The following is a 23025-nucleotide window of genomic DNA, read 5'->3' on the forward strand; positions in this document are numbered from 1 at the left end:
CCGAGGACGTAGGCGTACGCCTGTAAGACCGGCGTCCCATACCACCCGGCCTCACCTCCTCGAGGTGACCTCGTGCACTCCTAGCCTCGCGGACTAACCACTGGCACTCTGCTAGTGGGGGTCGATAACTGTAAATGAGGCCTTGGCCTCTCTTTTATAATAATGGCCGGCCACACTGGTCGTGTTCACACTACGTCCGCCCGAACATTGGGCGCCCATCCCGACGGCATCTGGGCTAGATCCCCTCTCCTGTGAGCGGGACATAACATACTTCCCCCCTTAAGAACCATTGATGTCCTCATCAATGAAGTGGGGATACTGAGCCTTCAAAGCTCTAACAGGTTCCCAAGTAGCAAACCTTTCAGATTGACCCTTCCATTTAATTAAGTACTCGTCATAAGCCTTTTGGCGAGAATGACGGGTACGATGATCCAAAACTGCTTCTGGTTCTCGAGGAATATACTCAGTTTGCATATCTTGCCATACATTTTCCTCGATAGGCACGACAACATCAGCTTCGCCCAATTTCACTTTAAGGCGGCTGACATGAAACACTGGATGTACACTAACATTCGAAGGAAGAGTCAGTTTGTAGGTAACTTGGCCAATTTTCTTTGTGATCAAGAACGGACCACAATATCTAGCTGAAAGCTTATAATGCTTTCCTGTTCGCATAGTCTTGGAATCCTTGGGTATCTTCAGATAGACCCATTGTCCCACATCTAGAGTCCTCGGAGACCTCTTTTGATTAGCATAAATAGTGACTCGGTCACGAGCCGTTCTTATACTATCCTTAGCCAATTCGAGCATTTCCAACATGTCATACAGGAAATCACGAGCTTGGCGTTCCTTGACTTTCTCTAAGCCAATAGCAATCGGGGATTTAGGCTCAAATCCATACATCAGCATGAACGGGCTAAATCCAGTAGCAGAATGCTTGCTACTATTATAGGCAAACTCTAACTGTGGAAGATACCTTTCCCAGTCAGACTGCCTATGAGAGACATAGGCTCTCAGCATGTCCTCTAACGTCTGATTCATCCTCTCAGTTTGTCCGTCGGACTCAGGATGGTCAGAAGACGGCATACTCAACTTCGTCTGAAGATGAGCAAACACATCTCGCCAAAATCGGCCAATGAACTTAGTATCATGATCACTGACGATATCTTCTGGGAGACCATACAGCTTATAAAGCTGATCAACAAATAAAACCGCCAACTCATGGCTTTTTACTGTCGACTTCATTGGTATAAACTTCGCCATTTTTGTGAGTCTATCGACCACAACCCAAATAGCGTCATTGCCCCGACTAGTATTTGACAAACCAACGATGAAGTCCATGGAAATACTTTGCCACTTGGCATCTGGAATTTCCAATGGGTGTAGCAGGCCAGCTTTCCTAAGGCACTCTGCCTTATTGACCTAACACTGAGCGCATCTCTTCACATAGCTCTCTATGTAAGAGCGCTTTCTTGGCCAATAGAAATATCGCTTGACCAAAGCCAAAGTTCTCTGGATGCCTGGGTGCCCAACGCTAGGAACATCGTGGCATTCGCACAAAATCCTTTGTCGAATCTCATCGATTTCCGACACACAGACTTTACCATTTCTTAACAATAGTCCACCTCTAATGGAATATTGTCGTTGTCTCGTCTCTCCAACACGACTCACTTGGGTCTCTGGACCACCCAAGTCTGTATGCGAGTCATGCCCCGCTTCGACCTCGGTCCATATCTTGCCAAAATGGCCATCAGAACGACATAGCCCTCGGAGAGAGAGATAGAAATTCATCGAGATTTCAGCCATAGACAAGGCATTGACCTCAGGAATCCTGTTGAGCGCATCGGCAACTCGATTGCTGGATCCTTTTCTATAACGGATCTCAAAGTCAAACTCTTGCATAAGCTCAACCTATCTAGCCTTCCGGCCTCTGAGATCACCCTGATCACAGATATAGCGCAAGGAGTGATGATATGTCCATGCAACAAACGTAGAACCATACAAGTAGTGCCGCCATTTCCTCAGGGCGTGGACTACAGCATAAAGCTCCTTTTCATATGTCGGATAACGCATCTCAGTGTCAAAAAGCTTCTTACTTTCAAACGCAACAGGACGTCCATCCTGGTATAACGCCGCACCAATAATCACTAGCATCCGTTTCAACCACAAACCGTTTGCTAGGATCCACAATGTGCAATATTGGCGCAGTAGTCACCAAGTGCTTTAGTGTCCGAAAGCTCTCGTCGAGACGCTCATTCCAGACAACAGGGAAATTCCCTTTACGATGAGGACCCGAAGTCTTCGGCCCTTTCACCCCGCCTTTTAAAAGTTGCGTAAGCAGAGCAACAACTTTTGAGTAATCCTTGATAAACTTGCGAAAGAATCAATTAAAGCCTAAAAAGGACTTTACTTGGCGTACATTCTTCAGAATGGGCCAATTTCACACTTTATCCAATTTTTCAGGGTCAACGCGAATTCCATCGCGAGTAATGATGTGACCCAAATACAGAAGCTCTTTCTTAAAGAATTCACACTTCGAAGCTTTAGCGTAAAGCTTCTCAGTTCTCAGTACTTCAAGAACAGTGCGTATATGCACTAGATGCTCAGACAAACTTTGGCTGTAGATCAAGATATCATCGAGAAATACAAGAACGAAGTTGCCTAAAAATAGTCTCAACAGATCATTCATTATCTGCTGAAACATAACTGGAGCATTGGTCAAACCAAAAGGCAAGACCAAAAACTCGTAGTGACCATAATGCGTATGGAAGCCTGTCTTAGGAATATCTTCCAGTTTGATCCGTATCTGATGATAGCCTGATCGCAGGTCTATCTTCGTAAAATACAACGCTCCATGGAGCCGATCTATCAGATCGTCCATGCGCGGGAGCGGATACTTATTCTTAACAATGAGCTTATTCAACCCTTGTAATCCACGCAGAAGCGCATAGTGTTATTCTTCTTTCGAGAAAGTAGCACTGGCGCTCCCTACGGAGATTTGCTAGGCCGAACAAAACCCCTGTCGAGATAATCTTGCAACTGCCGCTGAATCTCGCCCTCCTCGGTTTTACTAAACCGATAGGGTTGCTTTGAGAAGGGCTGACTACCAATCACCAACTCAATGCCATGATCTACTCCTCTCGAAGGCGGCAAGCTTGGAGGTAGATCATCAAGAAAAACATCCTTGAAATCAGTCATGATTTCTCGGATAAGGTTGGATTCGTCGGAATCCCCAAGTTCAACAGAAGAACATGAAACATTTTTACAAAATTCAATGACAGAAGTACCAAGCACTAATGAATCAAACCAAGCAGACGGTACACATTGATAAAAGTCAACATCAAAAGACTTTATTTCTTTATACATTTCTAAAGCGATAACAATTGGTATTGCAAAACCATTATTTACAGACTTCTGATTACAAAGCGACACAGATACATGAGGCATGTTTTGCTTAACAAAAACAAGAGAGTGATGTACATAGTCTATATAATGAGTCTTGTTTATCATAAAACCATGAAATTCCTAAAATAACATCTGCTCTGTCCAGAATGATGTGGAACTCCAGGTTCTCTTTGTAATCAGCCAGCTCGAGCGACAAGTCTGGAACCATCCGATTCCATACATCCGTATCCACGCCACGAGCCATCTTCACGCGATACTCATGGTCACTATCCTGCGTCCGCAAGTTCAGTTTCTGCACTAATTTTGCATCCACAAAATTGTGTGAGCTTCCATGATCAAGGAGTACGGTCACGTCGTGACCATTGATCTTCCTGGGGAAACGGAGAAGATCGTGCTTACCAAACACTTTGGTGCTAAAAGTACAATTAGTGCATGAATTGTGCGCTAAATGATGGATTTCAACTTGAACAACATCAGAGTTACCTGAGATCTCGTGAATCTGAACCGAAGGACGGCCTTGCGGTTTCTGCGTCTTCTTCTTCTTGGGGCAATCCTTGATTTGGTGACCCGTCTGGCCACATCCGAAGCAAGCCCCCTTCTTCACTGCATCAGTAACTGAAGCATTTCTAGCTTTCTTCTTTTCCTGAGAAGATCTCGGCGGTGATTTGGACTAATGCTGGAATCGGGGTCGCTTCCTCGAAGCACCCTCACCGGATTGATGGTCTGCAGTTCTTTTCTTCTCATAATTCGCTCCATTTATCAAATGGAACGTCCTGGCCTTTGCCACTGCATCCTCGACATCAGTCAGGGCTTTGTCCTTGATCAAGGCCCAACCGTAATCTTCATGTAACCCCAGTAAGTACATGTGCACGACGTGCATGGAATCCACCTTGCAGAAGGTGAGCGCCTCTTTGAAAGCTGTCGTATACTTATCAAAAGACAGAATTTTCATCGAAAGACTCTGCAGTTTGGCATAAGCTTTCAAAGGGTCCATTTTGGCGAAATCCCTCTTGAATTTCACGCAAAAGTCAGCCCACGTCGTAGGCTTCTCTGTCATGTCACGCCACCAGGTAAGCGCCTTGCTGTGCAGATAGAGAGGAATCATCTGAATCCTCCGTTCATCATGCTCGCCATGGAGATCAAAGTATGTGGTCCACTGGTGCAGCCAGTTATTTGCGGCCAATTCCGTACACTCCTTCTCTTCACCTGAGAAATTTGTAGTTTTGCACGGAATTGTGGCAATCGGACCACCTTGTGAGTGCCCAAGAGCAACAATCTGCGTCCGCAATTGCTGGGGATGGGTTTCGCCCTCGGAAATACGCGCAGTCGTCGATTGAGCCATATTTTCGAGGGTAGAGAGGCGAGAACTGAGACCCTGCACGACCCCTTCGAGAGAGGCCAGGCGAATGTTCGTCTGAACGTTCGCGTTTTTCAGAGCAGTAACACGCTGGTTGAAGCTCTGGAAAGTAGTTGTAATCCATGTGTAGAGAGCATGCATGAATAGGATTTGGATGTTACCTGGCGCGTCGTCACGCTGCACATCTGAGCTGGAGGAATCCATGGCGAAGAGCGTGAAAAACTGGAATTTTCACGCAAAAGAGAGCCTTTTTTGCACTTTTTGATCGCGAAAAGTCGAAATTTGAAGAGCTCTACGCATCAGCGTGAGCGTTGGAACGCGAGCAGGTGATGGCGGCAGCGTGGGAGCGCGAGCAGGTGAGAGAGAGGAGGTGCGAGAGCGAAGCAGAAGACTCGAGAAAATGAATTCTCTGTAAACTGTGAAGTCTCTGTAAGTGAGTTTTTAAGAAACTCAGGTTTCAAACTTTGGCCTTAAACAAGTCCTGGCCATTTAAAATAAAAGGCCACTTAAAGAGCTCATTTAAATAAGTGAGCCTTAAAAAAAAGATCCCAGAACAGCTGAAAGAAAATCGAACGCAAAACTGCTAGCGCAAAAAGAAAGAGCGAGAGAAGCGAGCTGCCACATGGAGAAAAAGGGGAGGCATTGGGACTTGTGCCCGCTTGTGGCTACCACACGAAGAAAGCCTGCCCGCTTGTGCAACCCACACGAGAGAGACCACGCTGGCTCTCTCTCTCTCCTTGCGCAAACTGTCTCTCTCTCTCTCTCCTGGAACGTTCCCTGCAAACTTAAGGAAACAGACACAAAGAGGTATCTCTCTCTCTCTCTCTCTCTCTCTCTCTCTCTCTCTCTCTCTCTCTCTCTCTCTCTCTCTCTCTCTCTATGCTTCGCACAGAGAGACTTACAGAGAGAGAGGAATTTACAGAGAGATGTAAAAGTAGATCATATGCTGAATTTTAATCCAAAACAGCAAATTAATGATAAAATACATTAGTGTCGATTGAGAACCAGAAAATTCGATAAGAATCCTCTGATTCTCAGCACTCCCAACTCTCAATGCCAAAAGTGATTCTCCTATTGTCATTCATGGAGAGGACATTGTTCATTCTCCATCTCTCATTGCTAATATGCAGGACAAGATTGCAAGGATTCAGGAGAAGGAGACTCTCTCAGTCTCTTTTTCTCCAAAGCATGACACACAAGATTTGCATGATTATGAGAAGCATGATGATTTGAATGACAATGATTTGCATGATGATTTGATTGACCATGATAAGCATGATGATTTGGATGATAAAGACAAGCATGATGATTTGCATGATCAAGATGTGATTTCTCACAAGCATGATGAGTTGCATGAAGAAGATGTGATTGTTCACAAGGATGATGTGTTAGTTGATGCTTTTTCTAGCGAAGCTAACCTCGTTACAGATTCGATCAATCACGAAGGATCGATCTTGGCTCTCGAGTCGAGGTCCAAAGAACCCCCTCAAGAAGAAGCAATCTTGGCTCTCAAGCCTAGGTCCAAAGAACCCTCACAGGAAGTATTGTGTGTTCGCATGATTGATACGCACGCATTGTTAGAATGTTTCATTCGTGATCGTTTCCTGTATTTTAGTCAGCATCGTTATGTGATCCCTTTTCCTAGGCATGACATATTGTATGTTGAACACGTTTCTCTCATGGATGAGCACGAATGTATGCGGATTTTTCATAAAAAGCTGAAAAGTATGTATGTAAGGAAGTCACATTCCATGTCTCTTCCTTGGCATGACACATTCGTAGAACGAGCACATGAAAGTATAAGCACCAAGCGTGGGCATTTCCATTGTGTTTTGCCACAGTTGATTGCTCTAGATCATTCGATCTCATTGTTTGCATTTGTTTGATGAATGGGTTGTCACTCCGTCTCTATGTTCAGCTACATTGCATACACAGTCTTTTAGGAAGACAAGATTTTTTCCACTCGCTTTACATGGAATGGGTATGTTCATGTTTTTGTGTTGGAAGTGGTTTCACGGATTTTCAGCCATGGAGATTCTTGAAGAAGAAAGAAGCATGAGTCTCAACGAAGTTGAAGCATCGAAGGAGCCACAAAAGACTGTGTCGCTTTCGGCGCAGCCCAAAGAAGCAAGCATTGCAGACCATTATGAAGTTCAAGTACTGCACGACCCACACATCAGAGTGGGCCGGCGAAGAGTCTCTTCCAAGATTCCGAATGCTGTTGGCGATCTCCCTCGACGCCATACAGTTCGGTACCAGTACCTCACTTTGAAAAGGAGGGGATGTCACATGACACATCCAACCCTATGTGTCCATGGACAAGCTATAGCATGATCAGGGTTCAGTCAGTCCAGTCAATCTAAATTAGAAAAGATCTGGCACTTTTGTGAGTCTATTCGTAGACCGTGCATGCCAAGTCACTTGGTATGGATGCATATCCTCTAGTTGCACACAGCATGATCATAAGCATTCCCATCAGAATCCATCCGAATCAGTCAGGGGAATTTTCCAGTGCATTTAGCCTATTTTCCCTATTTTTGACATTTTTCATTTATTATTTTTAAGTGACTTTCCAACAAAAGTAGGTAGGGCAATTTTGCTAAGAAAATATATAAGCAAACCAAAGCTAGCATTCTTTGGCAGATGACCAAGGAGCACAACAGGCCCTCAGGCAGCAGGTACCCCTTCTCTCTCGGCAAGACCTCTCCAAGTTCCTTGGCGAGCCCAGAATCCCCTAAGCCTAGCGTTTTCAGTTTCCTCCCATCGCATACAGTTCCATGGCGTTTTCAGCATTGCAGTGTCGCCATCATTCCCGAACAGGCCAGCGTTTTTACTAACACTACATCAGCCCCAGCGTTTTTGCTAGCGTTTCCAGATCTGCCAACGTTTTTGGTTTTCAGCCCATTCCGCAGCAGATGGTCAGCGTTTTCAGCCTTCATAGATAGCAACAGATTCAGCCCTAGCCTCATGCAGAGTATCCCCATTGTCAACCATCAAAAATGCAGCCAAAACAGTCATTTTCAGCCACCAAAAATAGTCCCACATTTTCAACCATAGTGTGTTTATGGACAACAGATAGAAGACCGCAGATTTCAGCCCTAAAGTCGTCGTCATCATCCCCGTCGTCGTCACCAACATAGTCCCAGGTTGCATCAGTCCATTGCATCGTCATTGTACCACTTTGTGCAATCATAGGTAGACCACTCTCGCCAACGAGAGTGGGGCCTTCGGAGGAGGGTTTTACAACGTCTCTCGTGTCGTATCTCTCTATCTCTCAGCCTCATACACTTGCACGCACAGTGTCCATTCACTTTGTTTGTGATCATAGCATTCTCTCATTAAGAACGGAAGGCTCTCCTTTCCATAAGAACTAAAAGGAACCTTGAGCACAGTTCGGAGCACTCATCTTGAGCAAAGCGCAAACATTCATTCTGCTGCACCTAACAAACCACCTCTTCTAATTCCTTCTCTGAATATTGTTTGTGATCAGAAGGTTTCTTGAGAGCGGGTTTCGGGGGTGGTGTTGTGGTTTTCTGCCACTGCGCATGTAGTTCCTGAAAAGAAGTCTCGCTCATATATTTTGCCAATTTCGAGTCCTTCGCAAAAACTGAGCATCATCTTTGTTGCATCGCCGATCAATTGAAGACACTTCATCTCTCGTTGCTCCGCCTAAGTAGGCCGAGGCGGGCCATACTCTCTGCCGGAATCTTCGTTGTGATCCGTAGCCGCATCTCCAGATGCAAAGGGAGTCGACTGATCCTTGTGTGAAGCCATAGGTGCCGCTGAAAAAAATTTGGGGATCGGATTTCCCATAGAAGAGAAATCGGCCGAGATCTGATACCACTGTAACGGACTTGGGACACTCCAAGTCAAGAATCAATCACGACAGCACCAAATAACCACTTCAAAACAGTTCACAGTTCACAATAGATTTGCACTGGCCCGGCGGAGTTCCGTGCCTAGAGATATTTGCCCCAAAGACTGGCGCCCCTTTCGGTATTTATTTATGTATTAATCAATGTTCACAGTACAAGAGAGCGTTAGGGTTTCACTCTTAGACTCTGCATCCAGATGCTCTGCAGAGTGTGTGCCCTCACCGCTTATTTAGATTACAAGGGTTGCCAAAAGCAGAGCCCCAAAAGCTTCCAATCAAAAGCAAGGTTTTCTCTCTCTCCCACACAAGCTTTCTCTTGAGCTTTTTAATCAAATAAAGCAATAGTGCTCTCTCCCTCTCTCTATCTCCCATGCGTAGGAAATTAAAGCAAAATTGACGCAAAAGCAACTGAAAAGGTGACGCAGTTTCAGCCAACGCAATTTTTGGATTTTCAGCCTGCTGCTAGGGTTAGGTTAGGGTTTAGGACAGTTTTTAGGGTTAGGGTTTTTGGCAGATTTTAGGGTTTGCAGGTTTTAGGGTTGGGGTTTGCAGAATGAGAGTTTTCAACAGCAATCAGGGTTAGGGTTTCCCGCATGCTCTCGAGCAGACACGTCATCACTTTGTGACAGATTTGTCATGTGATGTCTTGTGATGTCAAGTGATGTCAAGTGATGTGACTGTTGTTTTGTACAAGTACTAGATGTGTCGTGTCTAGTGCGTCGATACTAACAGTCAGTGTCTACTAAGACAATTTATGGCCTTTGTCTGTTTTACAGGCGTAATCGAGGGCGATTACAATTCTTGCAAGAGGGGGGTATGTCACAAACTGATGACGTGGCAGTGCCCAGACACTCATACACACACTCACTAACTTGTACGGAAGCTCGTGACTCTCGCCGACTGCTGACGTGGCAACGTACGGACTACTGAAGTGGAAACACATACAGACTGTTGACGTGGCACTGTACGGACGCCCGCTTTTCGTACTGACAAGCTGGCTTGGCAGCAGTACGGAATTCCGCTTTTTGTGCTGACGTGGCAAAACTGTACGGAAATCCGTAATTTGCGTCGGTTAATTTTTTCTGGCAACGAACAAGTTGCTTTTGATTTTGAAAGCTTTTGGGGCTCTGCTTTTAGCATCCCTTGTAATCTTTATAAGTGACCCTAGGGGCTCACTCTGCAGAGCATCTGGATGCAGAGTCTGAGAGCGAGCACCCGCGGGTTCGATTGTACTTTGCTCAAAGATTAATATAAAGGAATATCGAAAGGGGCACCAATCTTTGGGGCAAATACCTCTTGGCACAGAACTACGCCTGGCCGTGTCGACTCTCTTTTGATTAGTGAATTATTTTGAAGTGAATCTCTATTGTGTCGCGATAGAATCTTGACTTGGGGTGTCCAAGTTTGTTACAGAAGATCTGGTAGCACTGATGGATGGAGATGTATGGAGAGGCCTTTAGTCTCTATGTTCTCTGGGCTGATTCGGGCTAAGGCCTAAGTGTCACATGAGATTATTCGAGCCGAGCTAGCTGCCCCCCCTCTCATAGTTGATGTGAAGAACTATGCTTTATTACCTCATATGTGATTACTATATTTTTTACCACAACTAGAAAGACAAGTCTGAAAAGAGACTTAAGAGATTGTGCTTGATTGATTGCTTGAATCCAAGTACAATGGGCTCCTATTATAGGAGATGAAGAGTTACAAATAAAAAGACACATCTCATGGCGAATAGACATGACTCTAGGCGTAGAGACACATCCTTTGGACAAAGAGCTGCAACCATTCGGCGAAGAGTTGCAACCGTAGAGCGAAGGGATGTGACCACTCGTCGAAGGAGTGTGGCTTTTGAGAAGAGGCATGTCTCTTGAGCGAAGGGTCGTGACCATCCAAGCGTAGGGATCCTCCTTGGCATGGCACTTCGCATATCTACATCCATGAGTAAGTGTGTATGATGTATCTTAGTCACAATCGTGACATTCCCTCCCTCTTTAAAAACCCGTGTGTCAAATGAAAATATGTCGTTTGTCAAAGAACTCTTGGAAGAGATGAGGGTATTGTTGCATTTCTTCATCTGTTTGTCAAGTATAATCTAACTCATCCAAGTCCATCCACTTAACAAGAAACTCGATTGTGATCTTTTGTCTTGTTTCTTTCTGACGAACATGCAGAATCTTTTCTGGAACAAGAATAATATGTTCATCTTCAATTTCTGGCACATAAGAAGATAAGTCTGCATCAGGCAAATTTCCTTGATTATATTGTTTGAGCTATGGGAGACGCCCAGTACAACTATTTACAGAGGCGGACATTGATGAAGCTCTTCAACACCGATGCAATACTTTCTCCGACAACGCCCGATGTCGGCCATCCACGGTCATTGATGATGATGATGATTTCAGTCTGACCATTTTAATCTTTTAGTTTTAGTCTTTCACTTCACTTCATTTTATTTTTGTACCCAAACATTGGAGTAGATCCACAAGGATTGTATCAGTTTGGTCTCATAGGTCATTTTGGCCTTTTTGAAAACGTTTAATATAGCATTTCATTTCAATTCATATCTCTCTCTCTCTCTCTCTCTCTCTCTCTCTCTCTCTCTCTCTCTCTCTCTCTCTCTCTCTCTCTCTCTCTCTCTCTCTCTCTCTCTCCATGCCTACCCACCACCTTCCTCGCCAACGCCACCCCACCGCGCAACCCCTACACCCCCTGTAGCTGCCCACGCGCCACCCCTGTGGCTGCCCACGCGCTGCTGCTGCTCTCACCCGCTGCTGCTGTTTCATCCCCTGCGCACGCCACTACTGCGGCTGCTGCTGCACCCGTTGTGGCTGACCTGCTGCGATTGCACAGTGCCAAGAGTGTAGCACCTGCCGCTGCCTCACTGCACCAGGCCCGCTGTCTCACTGCTGCATGTAGCCACTACCGCATGTTTCCCCACCTATGCAATCAACGCACATTAATCAAAGGGTATCCAGAAGCGGTCGAACAGTGAGCTCATCGCCTTTTAAATCAATGCCAAAGGACACGCCCCCCAAGGATTCAAGGGACACGACGATCACATGTACTACACAGGACATTTGGGGACCGCTACTGTCTATCCAAGAACAGGTACGACAACAGAATGAGGTTATTTCACGCCAAAATGAAGACCTCAAGAACCTGACACTACGCAACCAAGAGTTGGATCATACCATTGCACTGCAAGCTCTGAAGCTTCAACAACAAGAAGACACCCTGCAAACACTGCAAACTCAAGTGCTGGAACAAGGCAGTCACATAACACAGGTCACCAATAATGTAACCGATGCACCCGAGGGGTCTCCTCCATCTTGGGCACACATAGTGAACAAGAGAGGACAATGGGACACAAGACAGGAGAGATGTATACGTATGAGAGTATGTATACGCATGAGGATTCTACCGAATACAAGGGAAGGGAGAAAAGATCCCAAAACATTGTGATACGAGGCATGCCAGAACCTGAGGGGGAAACACTCATGTCATTGAACGTAGACGTTACCACCCTGTTAGCAGAAAAGCCTGATATGCAAGATGCAGGGGTCTATGGGGCACATAGAGTGGGTCAGAAGAAGACTGATGCTCATAGGGCAGTTGTATGCACAATGTTGGATGCTCGCAAAAGGGCCATAATTTTGGAAACTGCACGCTTCTACTTGAAAGGCACTCAGTACTATGTAAGTGAAGATAGAACACCGACACAACAGGCAGCAAGAAGGAAAGCATATGAGGAACGTCTCAAGGAGAAAAAACCAACATCACCGCCTAAAAATGCATAGGGGCACGCGACCCATGGGATCACGACCATACAGGTTACAAGCTGGAATTGTAGAGGTTTCCCATGGCATAAGGGAGAAGGGCTGGTGGATATTCTACCACAAGCTGACATACTCTTCCTATTGGAAACATGGGAACAAAACACATGCAGGCTGCCGGACATTAGTGGATATATCAAGCACTCCGTATGGTGGAATGGTACCAAAATGCGAGGACAAGGAGGTGTAGCTGTAATGTATAAGGAAGAGCTTCAAAAGATGGTTGAGGTATGCAAGATCGATGACCACAAGCGCTATATATGGGTTAAGGTTTGCTCATCAAAAGGATTGATCTTTGTTGCAGGATGCTATATCCCGCATCAAGAGTCACCTTTTTATGACACAAACCAGCTATCCAAAAATGACCCCTTTGCTGACCTATGTACAGACATTGCAATGTATGCACAAGAGGGAGTAGTTGTCCTTCTTGGGGATTTGAATGCCCGGATTAGAAACACACAGGTACAATTGACAGACCATTCAATGCACCCTGCGGATAAGAATGGGGAACTTATACTTGGTTCTATGTGGGATAGACGTTCAAGTGATAACATCATGAATGCACAAGGGTCAGTCATGATAAGTATGATGAACTCAATGCAGCTTGTAGCCATGAATGGTGCAGATAAGTTCATACACTCTGGATCATACACTTGCTACACGGCAAATGATGGGAGGAGTACAAATGATTATGCCTTGGTGAGATACGATGCATTGGAATTGGACCATAGTTTTGAAGTGGGTAGCAGGCTACCAACCTCCGACCATACCCCAATTCATATATGCCTACACATGCCCAGTATGCCTATTGTCAACACAATGAATACACCAAATTGGTCATACAAAATGCAACTCACGAAGAAAGAGGACTATGCTAGTCTCTTAGATAGCTTACTGTTTGACCGGAACATGCCTTGTGACATTGAAGAGACGTGGAAGATCTTCCGACATGCAATGGAGGAAGCGGCAAAAATTACTATGGGCAAGTATCAAAATGGTAAACAGACCAGGAAGGGTTTACCTCATAATCCTTGGTTTGATGCAGAATGCAAGGAGGCCAAACGCAAGATGAGAGGCTTAGCACAACACTCAATTGAATGGGAATGGGCTGCTAGAGAATACAATACACTCAAGAGGAAAAAGAGACGCATGTATGAACTCTCAAAAGAACAACTAGACCTCAGCAGGTTCAAGAAAGAGCCAAAGAAGGCTTGGCGTAACATGAAGGGGAAGAAAGGGGATGTGATGGGAGATTTAAGCCTAAATGAAATGTATGCTTATGTACAAACTTTGTATGCCCCGTCGGGGACTCAAGAGGCGATATACACAGGGGCTCAGGCCGAACATCCAAAGCCAATCACCTTCCAGGCAGTCATTAAAGGCCTCAAAAGCCTGGCGAATGGGAAAGCAGCTGACACATTACATCTTACCTCTGAAATGCTGAAATGGTCAGGTATTGAGGCTAAGAAATGGATACACCATATGATGAATCAAGCAATCAACCAATACTTACCCCAAGATTGGTAAGAAAACTGGGTGAAAGCGCTCTTTAAAGGAGGTGACCGCAATTTGCTCACTAATTATTGCACCATCATGGTGAGCTCATGTATGGCAAAACTATTTGGAAGCATTATTGAGAAAGATCTTAGCACATGGGCTGAAAATAATGGGAAACGTGCCATTGGACAAGCAAGATTTAGGGCCCACCACAGCACGATAGACCACCTTATCACACTCCGGGTCTTGATGGATGAAACCAGGCTAAAAGGCAAAACCCTGTATTGTTGTTTTGTGGACTTCACGAAAGCGTTTGACACAATACCCCGTCAAGGGCTATGGTCACGTATGGAAACTCTGGGAGTTCCTATGCATCTCAAGGTGACCGCAATTTGCTCACTAATTATCGCACCATCATGGTGAGCTCATGTATGGCAAAACTATTTGGAAGCATTATTGAGAAAGATCTTAGCACATGGGCTGAAAATAACGGGAAACGTGCCATTGGACAAGCAGGATTTAGAGCCCGCCACAGCACGATAGACCACCTTATCACACTCCGGGTCTTGATGGATGAAACCAAGCTAAAAGGCAAAACCCTGTATTGCTGTTTTGTGGACTTCACGAAAGCGTTTGACACAGTACCCCGTCAAGGGCTATGGTCACGTATGGAAACTCTGGGAGTTCCTATGCATCTCAGGGCAGCAGTGGGACGCCTCTACCAAGAGGTCAGATGTAAACTCAAGACAAACACAGGTTTCTCACAAGAGTTTAGGAGCACTATGGGAGTTAAACAAGGATGCCCTTTGTCACCTACGCTTTTTGGACTATGCATAGATGAGCTTGATGATTTCATTAACAAGGCTATGGGAGAGGGGGGAGATCACCCTCGCATTGGTACTTTCACGCTTCTGCTCCTCATATATGCCGACGATGTGGTTCTCTTTGCCTACAAGGCCCTCCTACAGAAACTTTTGGATGCAGTACATGCATTTTGCAATGCAACGGGCTTGTCAGTCAATGTAGCCAAAACAAAGGTTATGTCAGTCCACACATGTAGAAATAAGAATCAACCCATCATCACGTATGACGGGCAAGCACTCCAAGCGGTTGAGAGGTTCAAGTACTTGGGCATCTATGTACCTTCAAACCATGCATGGGGAAGTTGCGCACAAAACAAAATTGATGCAGGACAAGCGAAATACTATGAATTTGAGAACATGTGCAAGCAAAGTGTCACAAGGCGATGGGAAATCAAGTCTCTAGCATTTGATGTATGCGTGGTCCAAACAATACTTTACGGTGTAGAGGTATTGGGGGGGAGTATCCCCGCTAGCACTTGGAATGACATTGAAAAGATACAGAAAAAATTCCTATGTAGACACATGGGGATCAAAACTACCACCCCATACTCAGTGATGCTTTTGGAGACAGGCAAGAGACCCTTGGAAATGCAAGCCTTACAGAGGGTACACAGATACCTCATGAAAGTTAAGATGATGCCGGAGAGCCGTCTACCCCACATGGCATGGCAAGCCGGATGTAAACCGCAAAAGAATTACAAGAGTAAATTTCTCACATCCAGTCTCGTAGAAGACATACGGAAATGGTTCTCTAGATGGAATGTGGGAGACCATGTGGACATGCACATAGAGGAAGGCACTGAACATGAGCATGGGCTGAATTTTGACACAAGCATACTTGAAGCCCTACACACTAGATGGAGTACAACAGTACACAGGTCCAAATTTGAATACTACGGCAAACACATCAATACACGATATTGGGAGACCTACAAGACTGGGGACACCCAGATGCATATCAGGACACCTATGTCCCACCGGGCAAGACGGGCCATTACTTTGATGCGGACGTGATCACACATGCTCAAGATTGAAACGGGAGGGTGGCTGAGTATTAAGAAAAATAGGACATGCACACAATGCAATTTAAACAAAGTGGAAAGCGAGGCCCATGTCACCATCGAGTGCCCAGCATACACACACATCCGTGCTGATTTCCCACTGCTATTGCAAGGAGATGTCACCTTTGAGGAGCTTCCCTCTCGGACACACCCCTCCCCAGTAGCTTTAGGCATCTACTTTGCCAAAGTATTGGATCATCACACAACACTAACACACAAGAAAGCTACTAGCCCACTACCCCCTCTACACACATGAGGGGAGCCTAGATTTTATTTTTTTTTGTGGTCCCATGGGTCATTTTGGCCCCCCGAGGACGTAAATACAACATCATCATCATCATCTCTCTCTCTCTCTCACATGTGACTTAGCTCTTTTGAGGGTTGTACATCATGCTCATCTTGTACCACACATACCCACATTGTGTTATGTTAGCCCTCATTCGCTAATTCACTCCCCCCCCCCCCCCCCCCCCCCCCCCCTTGCTCATATCCTACACAATTCCATTTCAGTACCTTTTCTTTTTATTTTTGGTACTCAGACATTGTATCAGATTCACCACATTGTAACTTTTTGGTCTCATAGGCCATTCTGGCCTTTTGAAGACGTTTAATATAGCATTTCATTTCATTCTCTCTCTCTCTCCAACTATAGAGGATGGATATGTGATCATATTGGCCCATATGGACACTCTCTCTCTCTCACATGTGACTAAGCTCTTTTGAGGGTTGAACATCATGCTCATCTTGTACCACACATACCCACATTGTGTTATGTTAGCCCTCATTCGCTAATTCACTCCCCCCCCCCCTTGCTCATATCCTACACAGTTCCATTTCAGTACCTTTTCTTTTTATTTTTGGTACTCAGACATTGTATCAGATTCACCACATTGTAACTTTTTGGTCTCATAGGCCATTCTGGCCTTTTGAAGACGTTTAATATAGCATTTCATTTCATTCTCTCTCTCTCTCTCCAACTATAGAGGATGGATATGTGATCATATTGGCCCATATGGACACTCATATATCCCATGGGATACGATGTGTTATTGGTCACATACGCACACCATCGCATCAGTTAGAGATTGAGACTGGCAAATTTAGGAGTACCAACAGAGGCCAAAATTTGCCACTTGGGGCACATAGAGCTAGAGACAGAGTTACATCACATTTTTTATTGTCCGGTATACTATGAGATCCCAATGCAATACTTTCTCGGACAACGCATGATGCTGGGCATCCTCGGGCATTGATGATGATGATGATTTTACTTTTTCACTTTACTTCATTTTTATTTTGTACCCAGACATAGTATTTGATCCACCAAGATTGTATCACTTTGGTCTCATAGATCATTTTGGCCTTTTGAAGACAATTATATAACATTTCATTCTTCTCGCGCACATTCTCAGCCTCACGCACCTGCTCTCAGCCTCGCGTTACCTATGAACCTGAACGCGCTGCTGCTTTGACCCTGGCGGTGCTGCTATTGCTGGCCTGCCCTGCTGCTCACGCTATGGTTTACGTCTAAGTCTGCCTGCTGCTGGTGGTCCATACAAAGCCAATCACTCATCCATACAGAGCTTGTGTTTGCTGCCACACCTATGAAGCTAGTCATTGGTCCATGTTGAACCGACCATTTGCAGCAGTCTCTATCAAGAGTGGTATTCGCAGGTGCTACCCACAAACCTGCTCAATGCGCTTCACTGCTTGGACTATTGCGCCACTCTTGCATAGCTGTTCTTTTTTATTGAGTGTCTAAGGATGGACCAATCAGCTGAGGTCGGGGACGACAATATTTGTGAAACCCCGCCTAAATCATGCGACATTTAGGCGGACGTTCCGAAAGAGCACACTATCGCTAGATTCTGTGAGCGCAGAGAAACTTTCTAGAGTCAAAGATGACTTAATGTATGAGGCTCGATCAAAGGATCAGAACTATTCTAGCACGAGATGGGAGACGTCCGGTACAACTATTTACAAAGGCAGATATTGACGATGCTCTTCAGCAGCTGATGCAATATATTCTCGGACAATGCCCGATGTCGGGCATCCTCGGACATTGATGATGATGATAGTTTTTTACCTTCCTTCAGTTTTATTTTATACCCAGACATTGTACTAGATCCACCAAGATTGTATCAGTTTGGTCTCATAGGTCATTTTGGCCTTTTGAAGACGTTTAATATAGTATTTCATTTCATTTCTCTCTTCAGAGAAGGCTTCGGACCTTTCTTGCGAATCATGAACTATTAGGACCAAAGATGTCTTGGGTTGTATTTGCTCGAGTTACACAGACACAGAGACAGTTTACTGAGGAGATCTGAAGAGAGACGATCCCAAAGACAGATTGTTGATTTCTTCACACCAGACAATCGCCAAATATGGGAGCAGCCAACACTGCAAAGCTCAGCCCAGACTCACACCCGCGGTACTCTCATTGACCGAGCATTGGAGATAGGGAGATCGAGACACCCACAACTGAGGAGAGGAGCTTCACAGCATCGACGGAGACTACACCAAAGGATTTGAGCCATACTGTCTCGACATCCAGAGTACAGATGAGGATGGATTCAGTGATCAATTCCAACTAGTAGCACTTCTAGTTTCATTTTTTTTTTTGAACCCAAACATGGTATCAGATTCACCAGTTTGTACCGGTTTGGTCTCATAGGTCATTTTGGCCTCTTAAAGAGGTTAATAGATCGTTTCAATTTCTCTCTCTGGTGAAAAGAACACAACTTTATTTCTATCAAGGCCAAAAAAGTACGATGGCAGAATCCTAATGAAACTAGCTTTACCCACTCTTTGTGCGGTGAAAACACAGAGACACATTCCATCATCAAGATAAACAGTGAACAGCTTTTGTAAACTGGGTTCATAGAAAACCATTCGATGCCAGTTTTGGCTTTGATCAGAGTATACTTAATTAAAAGACATCCTTCCTCACCAAAGGTACCAAAGGTGGCTCACCTCTTTGCAAGATTCAGTCACCGCCTCTGTCGATGCGAGTATTCTTTTACTGAATCCTTCTGTTGTTTGCACAGATTCCGTCGAGTTGCTGTCTGAATCGCTGCAAAGGAGCATAATTGTTGACCACTTGCTTGGCACACATATTTTGGTGAACCAATTCTGGCCGACAGTGAGTGCAATGGATATAAAGCCCACCATTATCAACTCTTCAAACAACAAAAGGAACTGTGTCAATTCGCATGATCCACAACTGATTCAGATTCTGTCTAAGCAGACTAAATCTAACTAGCCAGTCACCTTCTTTGATTTTCTCAAATGCTTCCAGGAGGGCAGCTTTGTTATAGTTGGAAGCAATCTGGTGGAGCAAAGGTTAAGTGTGTAAGAGCAATCGATGCAGTAATTAAGTAGCCCTGAATCCGAGTTTGCCAAATAAACATGCACCAAATTACAGCAAAATTTGGTAAAGATTAATGATTTATGTCTGATCATGTGAAGCAAACGATTATCTTTACGCTTTAGCCTCGCCTGCAGAAACTTGGCATCTTTAAGAACAAAATGGTGCTGGAATGAATGCAGAATGACCATCTCAATCTGGAAGCAGTACTAAATTGCAGTAATGAAGGTGATTACTCGTCCAATGAAGAAGATGGCTCGCTCAGCAATAAGAGAGATGAGGATGAAGACGGCACAGGTGCAGGCAATCGCCCATGTGGGTGTGTTCAGCAAGGCCGGGGTCTCCTCCGCCATCTCTCTCTCTCTCTCTCTCTCTCTCTCTCTCTCTGTCTGCGCGCGCGCGTATGTGTATATGTGTAAGTGACAGAGAGCGAGAGGAGACAGACAGAGAAGATTTCCCGCGGCAGGCAGCGCAGCTTCCGGCTACAGAAAAATAAGCAGCCCTCTCCCGCTCTCTCTCTCTCTCTCTCTCTCTCCCAAGTCCCCCTTCTCCTGTGTGTTTGTACGTCGCTGTTACGGCGACGTTGATGGTTGGCGCCCACGCGCTTACACTTGAATAACACCTGAGCTGAAGTCTGGACTCTGCTATTCCTGTAGCTTGATGCAAGCTTCTCAAGCTCGTTCAAACTCATTACTTTAATTCCTCAAAGTGTACAAGCGGTCGGTCCCACGGAGCAAACTTGACCTTTTCTTCCATGAAAGATGTTGCCAACTTCAAATAGCATTCTTATGTGGCAGGTTTCGCACACAGAGTTGGCTGGGTTATTTTTCTCCATCAACGTCCTCTTGTTGTGTGTGACAAAGCTTGCAGCAAGTGTGCGCATTTGTCTTGGCAAATGAAGCCCTGCTTGAGGCTACTCCGCCATTTTTGGTAGAGTTGGCTTTGGAGGGTAGCCTTTGGGAGAGACGACATGTGCTCTGGGCATTGCAACTTTTCAGCTTAAGAACAGCCTCGATCAGAAAAACAAAGAAACGTAGTGTGTGCGAAAGTGCTCTATGGCGTATGCAACTCCTAATTCCGAGTATGTGGTTAAGGTAGATAGTGTGATTTCCCACCTCTTTCGCCTTGGACAAAGGTCGAACCATTGGGCATGGTCAATAAACTCTACCCCCTGACCTTGAGCAATATTTGCAAGTGCTCTTTGCAGTTGTTAGACATTCGGTACCTAAATAAATGCAACTCTTGAAAGCGTGCGCACATGCAATTGTAAAAACGCCACAGCGGCAAATAATCTGACGTGGATAGCAAATTCCACCCGCAGCGGCTAATAGCGTGAGAATAGGATTTGTTATGTAGTTTGCCGCTGCGTCTACGAAATTCTAGCTCTGTGTCAAATTTACTAACGACCCACCTTCGCTACTAAGATTGTATGTGCGCAAGATGAGTTCGGCGGTAGGGCCCGAAATTCAAGGGGTCTCACTCTCTCTCCCCTCTAGCCTTACATGTGCGTACCCTTTGAAAGATAAAGGCAACTACTCTAACTATCTAGAATATGTATACCTCACAAAAGTGTGATTGCCCACACTCACCTTTTACATCCAGCAGGCTCTTTTCAAAGGAGTTCCACTGATTGTTGCACAATTCTTGTCTGAAAACGAAACAAAAGGTGAGTGAGCAAAAGAAGCAAAAAAGAAAAGAGCAAGCCAACCATCTTGCCCATATTCAGTGAAACACCAAGTTGATATATCATTAAAATTTCTTGTAAATATATAAGAATCAACTCTCATTCCCTCATCTTGTGAACACAAAGCCAAACTACAAGCTCAATGACCAACAAGCAAGCATAGAGCAAGCAAACTTTTTATTCCATCTTCTGTAAATGAAAATCAAACCATCATGCTGACAATAAGCAAGCAAGCAAGCAGGGAGCTTATTTACTTGTATGCGCTCCATGTGAAATCTAAAAGCAAACTATCATGCACATGTCTTTGAGAGACAAAAGCAAAGCATCACCCTAAGTGAGCGGTTGCCCATAAGAAACCAACCTAGTGTCAAGTAATAATTATACCTTTCTTCCTCTGAATTAGTGTGCTAGGGACATCCAAAGCATAGAGGTAACCACACACAATAGTAATCCAACAAAATATTAATCTATGGACTATATTTTGGGCCTCGAGGCATCCTTGAAGCTTGAAGGGTGAGTCACATGTACAAGAGGAATGGGGACTAAAGGAAGCTAGGAGGTAGTGATGATGCAGATGAGTCAACTATTGACCGGTTAATTTTCGTCAAGGTCGGGAGTCGGGGGGCTGTTAATCTCAGCCCTCCCTTCACAGAGCATTCCTCAGCATGATCTACGTTGCAGCCAACATATCAGTGCCAAGTCAGCACGCATAGAATATCACTCACCGACAGTCTTCCATGCATACGTGAGTTCACCATCCGCCAACCGATGCATGACGTATCAGCACAATGAGCATGCGACACATTAGCAAGAAAAATTTGTGCAAGCCACAGTTACGGGCTAGTGCATGGGACACAGCAGCAAGCGGAATAGTTGAGCGCGAGCTCTACTGCTAACAAGTCAGCTCTCGGAACGGGTGATAACGACATGTGAATGAGCAAATGGTCTCCATGTCAGTTCTGGGAATGTTGATGGTGACGTAGGCAGATTCAAATGCCTTCCACGTAGCATGATCAATGATCACACTATAGCCCCCCTCCTCCGGACACTTGACGGGAGGGAAAGGACAGTGTCCTTTCCCTACCCCTTGATCAATGGCCCTCAACCACAAAAACATGGATGCCAACGGTGCAACTCCAAAATCAAATCAACCTTAAACACTCCTTTTTACATACAAACTACAAGATAGCATACTCTAATCAAACCAACATGGTCAATGCGCATACTTTTAACCGTTGGGGGATTTCATTTTGAGAAATCTTCCTATGTTTCATGTGTTCGAGGCCTTATATTGAAATCCACTATTTTTTGTAAATTTGTACATATGTACAGTGTGTGAAAATTTTGTGTGATTTTTAGCTTGGTTTAGTAAGCAAATGTACATGCAGTGCAAGTCGCTAAGTATAGTGTCAGCTGTTGGGTTGCCTTGAGTGTCCGCAAGTGTATTTTTGAAGTCTCACTTGTATCTAACTAAAACTCATGAAAATACATAAAATGTTCAACCAAATATTATAATTTTTCAGGTCTTGGGTTGTTGTGCCTCCTCCATGAATTTTGATGCAATTTTTTCTCCTCGACTAGCCTTGCCTATGTGTAGGCATGCCATGGCAGCTTGTTGTTCCCGCCAATTTTGCACATAGAGGTGCATAGATTTGAAATTTGTGGTCTTCAGAGATTTTTTTGCAGAAAATGCAGAGAGTTTTGAGGCTTGAAAGCATCCTTTTGGAGTTGCGGTTTGGAAAATACAGTCTATTTTCCGTAGGGTACAAGATAAGGCATCCCGCAGACAATTTGGTGTAGGGTAAGTTGTGGAAGCTTGCTTGTTTGGTGGTGTGTACACACTTCAAAATTGGGGTCTTGAAGAATCATTTGGTGAAGTGTGAAGCTCTTTTCCACAAGTGTGTTGGTTGGCGTTGTCGGAATGTGTGCGGTCTAGCTGGGAAGGTGTAGGAACTCTAGCCGTAAGAGTTCGTGATGAGAGTCACAAACACTTTAAGAAAAAGTGTTTATGTAAAATTGCCAACACTCTTTCTAAGGGTGACCAAAAATCTAAGAGCGTTGGTGACAAGACAAGTCACAAACCC

At 44.8% G+C, this 23025-nt stretch overlaps 1 protein-coding gene across 4 annotated transcripts in view; it reads right to left on the reverse strand.

Annotated features, from left to right (window-relative positions):
- Positions 1 to 19894, reverse strand: part of LOC147428910 (MLO-like protein 5) — a 155744-nt gene extending 135850 nt beyond the window's left edge. The window contains exons 1-3 of one of the 4 annotated variants that reach the window (XM_086495339.1): positions 19494 to 19881; positions 19161 to 19218; positions 18864 to 19069 (exon numbers count right to left, since the gene is read on the reverse strand). In XM_086495339.1, coding sequence (XP_086351465.1) covers positions 18864 to 19069; positions 19161 to 19218; positions 19494 to 19610 — 381 coding nt within the window. In that variant the 5' untranslated portion in view covers positions 19611 to 19881. Of the gene's footprint in view, positions 1 to 18863; positions 19070 to 19160; positions 19219 to 19493 lie in introns of all 4 variants that reach the window. The other 3 variants (XM_086495341.1, XM_086495338.1, XM_086495340.1) reach the window with 3 other exon arrangements.
- Between the last annotated feature and the right edge of the window lie 3131 nt (positions 19895 to 23025).

This window comes from Adiantum capillus-veneris, chromosome 22 (assembly GCF_014529385.1).
Source record: "Adiantum capillus-veneris isolate H3 chromosome 22, ASM1452938v2, whole genome shotgun sequence".
Lineage (NCBI taxonomy): Eukaryota > Viridiplantae > Streptophyta > Polypodiopsida > Polypodiales > Pteridaceae > Adiantum > Adiantum capillus-veneris.